Here is a 12364-nt window from a genome sequence, read left to right as displayed (position 1 = left end):
TCAAACAAGTTGTAGAAACATCTCAAGAACAATCAGCAGAAACAGGATTCACCAGAACCGTTTCGGTTTTTTATTTTTAATAAATTTGCAAAGATTTCAAACAAACTTCTTACTTTTTGTAGAATGTTGAGGAAAATATTGAATTTAATCTATTTTGAAAAAGGCTGTAACATAACAAAATGAGATAAAAGGTTAAGCACGCACTGTACACAGCTGATAAACAGTTCATACTGACTAAAGGAAATCTGATGTGGAAAGGGACTTATTCAGATTTCTACAAGGCACTTTTGTGTTTATCGTCTTATATTAGTTGGACTTGATTTAAAAACATGGTGGCATTGGATGGTATAATATGGCACACCCCTATAAAGAAACTGAGAGAGATTGTTTATGTTGATTTAAGAGTGCTGCGTTTTTGGCAGAGGAAAAGCATGTACTAAAAAAATTTTGCCTTAAAATTGTGGCTAACAACATGAGGAACACACCCAGTCTTCCAAAATCTCCTTCACCCCATGTGTACAGTTCTCCATCCTCGCTGACTGCAGCACTGTGTCTGTAGCCAGCAGAAACACATACCACCACCTAAAATAAAACACAAGCAAAGCATGTCTAATGAACTTCGGGTGTATTTTAAAAATGAAGAAAGCAACCATAAGAAACTGATAAAAAGGCATCATCTGGATTGTTATATTTTTATATTATTTGCAATCTAGCAGCACCCAGTGCATTATTTCTGCTAATTGTACAGGTTCTGGTGCAAAAATATTTCACCATGTCAAGAGGTGGTCATATGCAGAATACTTCCACTCATGTATGCCATAAATTAGACGTTTGATTTAAAGTATAATATATGAACGAACAATACCATGTGTGAAGTTGTACTCAAATGCTTGGTAAAACCCTACCTTCCCCTGTAGTGGCCCCTGGATAAGTTTAGGGTATTTCTGTGTTGAGCTGTTCCCGTGACCCAGTTTGCCATAATCACCGTCACCCCAGCTGAACACCTCACCCTCCGTTGTAAAGGCCAGCGTGTGGCCATCTGAGCCCTTGGATGATGACACCTTCTTGATGGCACGGTGGGGTTCAAAGGTCAGCTTCTTGAGCGTTGATTGGTTGTTGGAGTCCCCAAGACCCAAGCGGCCATAGCTGCCCTTTCCACAGGCTCGAACAGAGCCATCAGAAGAGATAACAAAAGTGCAGTACTGGCCTGCCTCAATCTGCAGAAAAATGAGGTAATGTTGTGTATCTGTGTGAAGTGAAAGATGGCAGGCTGACTCAGCATACTAAGACAGCACACCATAAAAGCACCATGAGTTTGTAACTATGGATATATCATTTTATAATTAGTAAACATTATGTTTTTTGGTGGGCATGTGTGTTAACCCTAACTTTTGTTGGCTTGTATTTTAACAACTGCTAAATAAAATAGAATATTATTTGAATATGTACAGTCACTCACTCTCTACAACTGAGCGGATTAGTTGAAAAAGGTAACACTAAGAAGATTTCCCAACCCAAACACAGTCACTCTATGATGATCAACTGTGACATTGATTCTCTATAACTACAACACCTATGGAAGATGTCATCCTCTTGTGTTACTGGATGCAAAATTGAAGGAGCAATGGCTCTAATTTAATATCTAGTTGCATTCCTGTTGCCAGTCAAAAAAACAAAGACAACTGTGGTTAAACAGTAAGAAAATCACCAAAAATTTTCATGTTTGGAGAACTGACAACTGACATCAGGTAAAGTTAAATATTGTCTCTTGTAGATATAGATGTGTCTAAAATAACTATTGTTAGAGTAATAAGTTACAATAGATGATTTCACTTGTAACTCTCTCTCTGTGCTTTAGCTAACTTTATTTTTTTTAATCTAAAGTTTACTAGCTGTACATTTGTAGGCAACTACTGAGGACATAACATTAACTAATGCACTTAGAAAGGTACTAAAAAGGGTACTAGAAAGTGAAACGTTATTTCTTATATGACGTGTATGCTAAAAACTAACAAAAAAAAAGTTAGCTAGCCATTAGACATTCATTCTTCTGGCACCAAGCATCACACCAAAGATATTTTCAGTATATGGTGCAGACTGAAGCGAGGGTGTTTGCCGCCGGTTTTACTTTATTTTGCCTCAAGAGATGTCATATGCAATGAAGGGGTCTATAAACTCCAAAATATTTTACTCCATCTTAGAAGGTAAATGAAAAATAAATCATTATTACATTTCTAGCATAACTGCCTGTATTTGTATAATTGTTATTGATAAAATCTGCCTCTCAGAATGTAATGTAACCACAGTGCACACCAATGATAGGATTGTTCTGAAATTGTAGGAGGACAAATAACAGATATTTCCATTATTCACGTTTAGACATATAATGTAGGGCTACATTATATTTGCAGGCTCTTTTTCTCTTACCGTTTGTGCATCAGCGAAGCTGGCAGCCAGCTTGGGTTGCAGGATCTTCTCCTGCGTTCCCTCTACTAGCTGGTGGCTGCTGTTACTGCCCCACACATACACCTCACATGTTTCAGACACCACAGGTGCCTCGCCAGTCTGTATGCTGTCTGGACTCACACAGGTGCGAGAGTAGTCTGATGCCATTCGACATACCTGGAAGAAAACATGATTAAAAACCCCTTGTATAATCTCTGGAATAAAACGTTGAGTTGGATATGTTTTTCCCAAACATTTTACTCACACACTTTTCTTGGGCAAGCTGACCAAGTATATCTGGCCACAAAAAAATCTAATAAATTAAAGTGGTCACATTACGTTTAATTTAGGGTTTGTAATTATTTATTTATTCATTCTGGGGCCTCGTTGATACAAGATTACACAATTTTCAAGTTTAAAAAGTGCAAACACATGTTTTAATGCTCCATTTCCAACAGCTCCCCTGGCCTCAAGACAAAAAAGACTAATCTGAGCTTCAAGCAAAAAAAACCTGATATGACCCCTTTAACTAGAAGACGTTTTCTCCTATGCCTATAGGTTATTTGTTGCCTGCTTAAAATGTCAAACAGCAGCTCAGTTCAGTCATTACTAAATAAGAAATAATTTCTTACTTCTTCAAAAAGACAGAGTGCTGCCTCATACAGTGAGCACAGGCCATCAGGGGTCCGAGTGGGCTCTCGCCACTGGCTGCGATCTGCTGAGGAGCCCTTAAAAAAAAAATAAAAAAATCAGAGACACCGATTTATGTTTAGACCATACATTGCTTAAATGCAAGCACAAACATAGCATTTAATTTTACTGAACAATTATCGCAGACACCAATAAAGGGTTTTTCCTCTGCACTTTGCTAAATCTCTGCACTTTGCTAAATCTGACACAGATCAAAAACAACCTATCTGATACATTTTAGAAAATCCAAACTACTGAAGATAACACCGATTAGTTTGACAAAACATTTCTCATCATTCCATTAATTTCTGATTTTCACTGTGTATTTTTATTGTAACAATTTACTTCAGTAACAACCTGATGGTGAATGAGTCATCATGCTTGACTCATCTCCAAGCAAATGTTTCTGTTACCACACTGAGAACAGAAACTCTATAAAGCATGTACACTAATCAACATCGTTTAATGAAGGTTCTATTGCATGAGCAAATTATTTAATAGAAGAAGATAATTTAATCGAAGAAGGACCGTAAGACCATTCAAAAGCATAAAGAAAAGTTGTCTGGGTAATATCAGTGTCTTTGACACAAGCAAGGAGCATACAATTTGTGGTATTCTTGCTTGACTTATTAAACCACACAAAAACAATCTGTCAAGATAGTAAATGTTAACTTACCAAAGAACGTCTCATCTGCATAAGGATGTTCATAAAACAGTCATAGCCGATGAGGCCCTCTTGGTTCTGCGGTACCTTATTCTGCTCCATGGTACTGACCAGAGCTGATGCAGCCAAGGCCATATCAATCCACTCTAATAAGTAGCACAGTGAACCCCTCTGGGATGCCAGTCCTAGCAGTAGCTCTGAGGCAAGCCGTCTTCCTAAAATATCTGCCCCAGAGTTTGGCATGGTCACCCCCTTCAGAAAACTAGTCACCTGTGCTAGGCAGTCCAGGCCCATTGGTGGGATCTTGCTCTCGTTAGCCAAAGAGAGTGGTGGCAGGGAGCTAACCACATCAATGGCTGTGTGAATTACATCATTACACAAGTTTATGCTGCCCCCTGGACCTCCTCCAGGGCTGGGTGGAGGAGGCATCCTCCAGCTCTGGCGCAACAGAGCAAAGAGAAGGCTGAGGCCTGTGCGAACACCCATCTCAATGAGAGCATCAGTGCTGGAGCGTGGCCGCTCACTGACGGAGTGCAGATCAGCTGAGCCCGAGTTGTTCTCTGGAGAATGCTGCTGCTGCTTGACCTTTCCTTTATCATGGTACTTATTAGAAAGGGCATAGAAGATGCGTTGGAGCACCAGCACACGTTTGCGAAGGGCAGCGGCAAAGGGAGAGTCTGAGCAGACCATTTTGGCCAAGGCCAATTGGCTGCCAAGAAGAGCGTCCAGGTAGTGCTCTTGCTCATCGCTGGAGAGTGACTCACGCTCAAAGTCTGGAAGCTGGGGACCCTTCAGACAAAGCACCTGCTGGGGGAGCAGCACAACCTCTTTGTTAACCAGTAGCTTTGAGTAAAGCACCGTAACTCCCTCCCGTGTAGCTATTGACTCGCTGTCCTCTGTAATCCATGAGCTGTTTAGGTGCTCCAGCCACTTGAGCTTCACCGGCGGGATCATTAATGCCATGGCATGTCACTCTGGAGCCATCAGTCCTAAAAACAGTGAGTGGACAAATTTTTAAAATCAAGCTTTTAGTTAACAATTTCCCTAAATACACAAGCCAAATAAAATGTATTTTCATTACTAAAAGATTCAAAAACACTGGACAGAAAATAAGCATAATCTTTAGTTTAATATTATTCGTGGAATGTGTATCTGTGTAACTTTGTTTTCTCAAAGCACATAGCAATGAAATTGTATCAATGTAAATCAATACATCCAATTCCTGAAGAGTTCCAAAAAAATATGTATTAATTAGAAAATTAGTTAAACAAAAAAAAAAAAACAACAACCCAAATAAATCAAGTCACAATGCCATACTCTGCAGAAGACTATTACACTGATGCCATTCAAAAATAAGGTCCTATTTTGTGAACACATTTATTCTCATCCTCTAATCCTGACAAAACAAGAATCACATTAATGCCTAACGTCTCCCACGGGACAAGTGACAGCATAGCTATGTTCATAGCTCACTAAGCCAACATCTCATCCAATGTGATTACAAATGTGTAGGTTAATTTTCATGTGTAGAAGAACATGAGTCATGACGTTCCTATGAATAAAGGACTGTACATGCAGCAATCCAGTCAAGGTTAAGATTCAAATGTAATTTACATTGTTAAAGTATGTCTGTCCAGAATGTATACACACTCATGAGGACTCATCTTCCTTGTGGGAACAAAATGCTAACGCTTAGAATGACCATGTAAATCCCTGATTTTAGAGTGATGACTGATTGTGTGTTCATGTTTATATGGGGGGAACTAAAGTGTTAAAGATAATCAACATGGCATATATGGCTGAAGTAAACGCACTGTAAGATTTTATAAAGATGAGAGACTGTAAGAGAGACATTTGAAAAGGAGCTTCTGATGATTCAACAACAATAATCCTTCACTTGCAGCATCCTTTTATTCTGGACCGTTTCAGAGCTATGAGACAATGCAGCTGATGAGTGAGGTTATGAGGTTTCCTGTTGCATTAAATTAAACACATAGGCAGGTATTTCTAATTTCCGTCCCCATCATGCATGTAAAATGATGGTGGATCTTGAGAATTAATGCTACCCTGTAGAACACCACTAAGGACAAATGTGTTTAGAAATGAAACAGAGATTTTAATCAACATAGGTTTGAAATAAATCAACAAAAAAATTGAAATATAGAGATTTTTGGAACTACTCACAGATATGATTTACAGTATACAGCAGGTATGGTGTTGTGCAATGTTAAAAGATTAAAAATGGTAACATGTTTTAGTTCACATTGAAGTGTCATTTAAAATAATACAATCTTAAGTGTAATTTAAAACACACTGATTAGATAGACTACACTGAGAATATGGGCACCAGAGTACTGAAATGCATCCAAAATGTGCAATTCTGTGAGAACAGCAACAAACGTTATTACACATTTGACTTGGCCCTATTGCAACTGTCCCAGCAAATACAAGAACAGACTGTAAGATTTCATAAGAAAAGGTACAAAAGGGTACAAGAGCATCAGTAGGCTACTCAGCATAAGTTAAGAGGTATAGGCAGATCCACAATTCCAGTGAGAGAAAAGATGTAGATGAAGGCTATAGTAAAAATGTATTTTCTTTGTAAGTCATTCTCACATAGCACAATGTTTATCTGTGGAAAATAGTGTGTTTGATTGACTGATCAAACAGTGTCAATGACATTGCATGATCAGCCTTAAGAAGAAACCCATTATTAACAAAATAGCAAAAAAAAAATGCAATATTACACTTGACCAGAATGCATGAAATGAAGCCTTATGGACACTGGAAGGGAGTGTGGCATTATGGGGCTGTTGGACATTGAGAAAAACAATAATTTGGCCATGTGTTTCCTGATCTGAATCCTATAACAGCTTAGCAGGCCATAGTTGTATAAGGTGAAAAAAGTGGGAAGTACTGAGGGGAGTACTACCAGCCTCCGTGCTATCAGCCCCCCTATAATAATATCCTATAATATTAAATACAGTGATACTACAATTTCAGAATCAGGCCCTAGTACATTTTTTTGCAAATCCTATAACAGCAACATTCCTAACTAAAGCCCACAAAACCTTGCAATATCACTGTGTACATGGAAATGCTGCAGACTATAATGCATTTATTTACCAAGAATGGAATAATAATAATAATAACAATAATAATAACTAATTTATTTATCCTTTTGGGGACATTGTTTTGGACAAAAAGCTGCATTTAATGCGCTAAAGGTTAGGGGTTCAGTATCTTGTCTACAGACACTTGACATGTGGCCAGGAAGAACCAGGAGTTGAACCAACAATCGCAGGGTTCATGGACGACTGCCCCAATAGTTGAGCCCCTGTCACCCTACATTCTATCAAAGTCATGCTCACTAATCCATAATTTTTGAGGTTGTGGTTCACTGTGTGACTGTGCTAGCCAGGGCATTTTTTTCATGGCCTTCTGAATATCCACTACTATGTTAAAACAATTATTCCGCTGTAAATAAAAAGATGTTCAACAGTGACAGGTTATTTACTTTCTTACAATTCCATATGCTCTATCTTATGTTAAATGTGAGTGACTTTCTTTAGACATGCCTTCACCATATTGGTTGACAGTGACACTGAGGTCAGGCAATGTTACAGGTAACACTACTGTTGTTTAAATAAGACTACAGTATGATTATACACAGTAAGCACTGAAGAAGAAATACACATACTAATCAATTACATTGTGTATTTTGTCCTTTCAGATTCTAGCATTTATTATATTCCTTTGGTAGTGATATAATGTTTTTAAGCTACAACACAACAAAAGCCAGCTAAATAGGCATCATCTGGGGAACTGCTTCCTAGCCCCTCCTTGATTTTAACACTTCTTTGTCATTGTAAACTATGTCAGACCCTAACATCTGAATGTAAAACCTCACCCATGGATCACAACTGTATTTACATACACTATCTTTTGCATATATGTGCTACATGGTCAACTATCCTAATTGGCTCACTTTCTAAGACCTACCTCCTATTTCTGTAAGTTCAAATATACCAGTAAATTTCATTCTACCATTACCATTCATTCATCATCATGTAGTCCTCTGTAGGGGACTGAATGATTTCTTAATAGCTAACGCTAAGTGGAGAACTCATCTGCAAGCAACCGCCCACTGTAACACTGATTAAAATTTAACTGAGCCTCTTAGCATATAGCAACTCACCAGCAGATAACACACGAAAACTAGTACTGTAACACAGCTGGCTTGAGATCAGAGTGGTTTGCTGACCTACTGTTTGTTTCATATCAACGTTACGCATGTTAATCACCAGTAGCTAACAGTTTCAAAAATCACTGACAGCATTAGAGGAAACTGGAAAACAATTAAGACACGACCTTCTACGAGTACCGTGAACAGTGGCCTAGCTGTTGTGACAATTAAATAAACTAACTAAACTGCATTTGATTTCTTTTGCGTTTTAAACAAAACAAAAAGACGACTGTCAAATGACGCTAGTGTTTACGTTAGCTAACGTTAGCTAACTTTCCTCTCGTCACTCTAGCAGCTAGCAAAGCATAAAATACCTGAACACCCTAATGTGCAGGCATGACACTGGACTAACTGTTAAATTACGTAGTCATACTAGAGTGTATACCTGTCCAAAAAGCCCAACTCCGTAAAATGTGAGCTATTTTCATGACTGGTATGCAGTCTTCTCTGCTGTATCATACAGCAGTCTGCAGGTTAGCTAGCTAAGCTACACTTTCCAAACGTTAGCTCCAGTAAAAGCTCGCTTACCAGCAGCTAACTGTCAGAGGCCTCCGCTTCTCGGCGCTGTGTTTACACAAGAACCTAACTGTGCTTCATTGCGTAAAGTCGAACAGTTCAGTCAATGTCCCGGCGCTTTCATAACGTTACAGTGAAAGGAGACATGCATATATTTCCATGCCTCCGCCCGCCTCTCCGCTAGCTTCCACTGCAATGAGTCCGGGAAGCAGCAGTCTGCTCAGTCCCAACCCCTCGACGAGCCCCAGCCCCTGGCTGTGACGTCTGTCTCCCTGGGTGCGCTCCAAAATTGAACCAGACAGCACCGGTTCGGTGCCGGTCAGTGAATGGGCGTGGTCCAGATGAGTGTCGCCAACTTCGCCTGTCAATATAGGCGAATAATCTCTCGTCAAAAGCGACTAGCGACGCATCTAGTGACTTTTTCTTTGTTATTGGAGACTTCAACGTGAGAGCACGTATCGTTGTGCAGCGGGGAGGAGACCCGCCCAACCCGGACTGACGGTGTGAAGGCTCGGTGCAGGAGATCACTTTGCCCGTCCCAAGCCAAAGATAAAGGAGGAGTTCTGGACGTAGAGCTAGCAATCCAGACCCACATACCAGTCTTTGGATTACATTTGATATTTTAACATTTAACTACCGGATGAAGTTATTTTAAGAAGTGATGGCCTACGTCAATGGCAAAAAACAAACCGAGAGTCCACAGTAGGCTGGGTTAGGGTTAGGAGACGCAGTGATGGTATCTTCCTGTGACTGACTGAACACCTGATCCAGGTGATCTGCAGCAGGGCAGCGACACTTGAGGTCTAGGTTTGGAGAACCCCTGCAGGAACCTTATATATTCTGGCAAACACTGAGTACAGCCATAAGTAAACTGAATAATGCATATGCTACATTAATGGTCTCTTGGTATCTGTGCTCTTTGAGACTATTCCATAAAATGAATATTGGATGTATTCCCTTTGTGCAACTATAATGCAGAAATCTGTGTCATATCAGCCGCTTCTTTTGCCGCCTGAACTCCACCCCCGCCCGTGTAGCAACGTAAAGAGCGGCATGTCCGCACGCACAAAAGAAGCGCGACCACAATTTCGCTGTATGCGCCTGCTGGTCTGTCTGTCTGCCTGGTTACTTTCCTCACCATCTTTCCATCTACTGACACGTACCCTGTGTGTATGCTAGCCATTGTTCACACCATATAGACTGGACCTATAGACTTTCAAAGCCACAAAAGAGCCAACTGCAGTTGTAGCCTACCTTGTTCCAGCAGTGGGTGATCACTGTTACATGTCATTAATTACAATAAAGAATTACACTGAACCAGTTTCAATGTCACCCGACAGCCCCATGGATCCTGGTATTGTCATCTTGTAAAATGCCTGTACCATCAGGGAAGAAGAAATCCATTGATGGAATAACCTGGTATATTCAGTTCGTCAGCTGACCTCATTCTTTGGACACATAAGGTTGCTGAACCTAGACCTGACCAACTGCAGCAACCCCAGATCATAACACTACCCCCACATGTTTGTACAGTAGGCACTAGGTATGATGGGTGCATCACTTCACCTTCATCAGTCTCCTTAGATGTTTTATTTACTTGATTCATGTCAACAATTTGACTCTTCTGAAACAGATTAACATATTTTCCACGACCACAGGATGTGTCTTCACACATGAGAAGCTTCTCTCGGGTAGCTGAAATATAATCATCCATACAGTCATTATCCCCTCCGAGGCACTTTTCATTGGACAGACAGTGTATATAATACTATAATGCTAACCCTATAATGCTAAAATGTGATGCTTTGTTATAGAATAAATTACCCAAATAATGAAGATTAATTGCTAACTACATAATGGTCAACATTTTCATGTACATTTCCAGTACGTCCAAAAGCTTTGTTTGTTTTTATTCTTATAAAAATGTAATAAATGTTATTATTTGTCCCCTAAGACACTTTTTTTCATTACAACTGTGTTCATGTTGTCCTTCATTAGCTGTATTTAGGACAGCCTCCACTTCTGGGTGCCCACAGCAGGAGTTTTCCTCATACCACCAGCAGTTTATATAATGCTTATAAGCAGTATTTTTAGCATGCATATAAATATACACGCAAATAAGAGGAATAAGAAATTCAGTCAGCATTGAAATGATGCAATGTCAAGTGGTGTTCACAGTAGGCTCTAGTGTTTATCTTGGCACAGCAGACACAGAGAAGCCCAGCCCGTCTTATCTCAGAAGCAGATTTGGGTTTTTTTGTATTTTTCACTGGAGGTGGTAGACAAGGGATCAATTTTATACCTTTATGACACTGGAGAGCTGGATCATAGACTACCTCACTAACCGCCCACAGTACGTCCACCTGCAGAACTGTGTGTCTTACATTGTGGCCTGTACCACAGGTGCTCCACAAGGGGCATCTCTCTCAATCCTGGACGATCCCTCCCACCCACTACTCAGCCAGAAACTGATCAACATTAAGTGCTCCACAGATCCTTTCTACCTGTGGCCATCATTTTTTACAATTCCTCCCCCCTCAGTAAGGGGAAGGAAAACTAACAATTTCTAGTCATATATCTGTTGTTATTCCACCCTGAACTATAATTACTGACCCATTTCCATTCCTCTATTTCATCCATCTTACATATTCTGTATATATATTAAGTTTTCTGTATTGATGTTATTGTGTATTTGTGTTGGATCTTTTCTGGTTGAGGTTTCCTTTCTTTTTGTCTGAGTTGAGAGCAACTGTAACAAGTCAAAACAATGTCCCTCTGGCATTAATAAAGTCTAAGGTCTATTTTGTACAGAATTAGCCAATGAGAAATTCCGTAGCCATTTGTAAGTTGCCTTATTATCACATGAGATCTGCTGCTAGTGGTGTCTTCCAATTTTCTCACCTGAGGTGTAAATTCTTTACACTTTACAGGATTTCAAAGACACCCATCTTTCAGCTGTTAACTCTCCTTTTTGTTTAGTTTTTTACTTGAGATAAACATGTTATTTAGTTCCCACATGTTCATATTGCTTTGGCTGAAAACCGCTACTATCATTTACAACTGAGCTTTATTAATTCAGTGTGGTAATAAAAAATAATGGGGTCTGATAATAAACGAATAAATCATGAGTTCCTACCATAAATGAAAATAGTTATTTTACATTTGTGTATCTATGTTTTTTCTCGCTGGTGGCCAAACTCCAGTGAAAAAAAAGAGAATTTAGAAACATTCGAATATGGTGTTTACTGTGACTGTATTACAATATTACAAAATAATTGTATTTTATTACTTTTCTATGACATAGAACAGAACATTCCACTACCACTTTTATGGTTTTCCATGTGTTTTGGTGTTTCTCTGCCTTTTCTGGTTTGGATATTTGATCAGGTGTAATCAGTGTCATTATTAGTTAAATATATTAGTTTGACTTATAGTGATGAGAAGAAGGACTTTAAACATCCCCAAACTGGGACCATAGTACAAAAATATACTGGTTGTTATGAAAAGTTCTTCCATGGCCTAGTGTAGTTCTTTAAATGAGCATCCCATAAATACATGGTCTCAGAATAGTAGAGTATCTCCATATGGTATGGAAGCCAGCTCTCTGGGTGTTAATTTCAGGAGGTGGTTTCCCTCCACAGTCTGAAGTTGTGTCCCAGCTGGTCTCTGAACTGTTCTGTCTGATTCTGGCAGGGTAGACCTCCCATCGCTGCAGTTGTGTTCAACATCCTGTAGAAGACAAACTTGTTCAGGATGTCTGCAAGTTTGCTTTCCTGAAAGAAATGGATTATTTTTAAAAAAAT

General features: G+C 39.4%; 1 protein-coding gene across 5 annotated transcripts in view; it reads right to left on the bottom strand.

Annotated features, from left to right (window-relative positions):
* Positions 1–8953, bottom strand: part of herc1 (HECT and RLD domain containing E3 ubiquitin protein ligase family member 1) — a 63451-nt gene extending 54498 nt beyond the window's left edge. For 3 of the 5 annotated variants that reach the window (XM_026378011.1, XM_026378008.1, XM_026378009.1), the window contains exons 1-6: positions 8574–8952; positions 3812–4788; positions 3078–3173; positions 2428–2622; positions 906–1217; positions 486–582 (exon numbers count right to left, since the gene is read on the bottom strand). In XM_026378011.1, the coding sequence (XP_026233796.1) occupies positions 486–582; positions 906–1217; positions 2428–2622; positions 3078–3173; positions 3812–4762 (1651 nt within the window). In that variant the 5' untranslated portion in view covers positions 4763–4788; positions 8574–8952. Of the gene's footprint in view, positions 1–485; positions 583–905; positions 1218–2427; positions 2623–3077; positions 3174–3811; positions 4789–8573 lie in introns of all 5 variants that reach the window. The other 2 variants (XM_026378007.1, XM_026378010.1) reach the window with 1 other exon arrangement.
* Between the last annotated feature and the right edge of the window lie 3411 nt (positions 8954–12364).

This window comes from Anabas testudineus, chromosome 3 (assembly GCF_900324465.2).
Source record: "Anabas testudineus chromosome 3, fAnaTes1.2, whole genome shotgun sequence".
NCBI lineage: Eukaryota > Metazoa > Chordata > Actinopteri > Anabantiformes > Anabantidae > Anabas > Anabas testudineus.
Note: the sequence above shows the minus strand (reverse complement) of the source record. Positions and strands in the feature narration are given on the sequence as shown.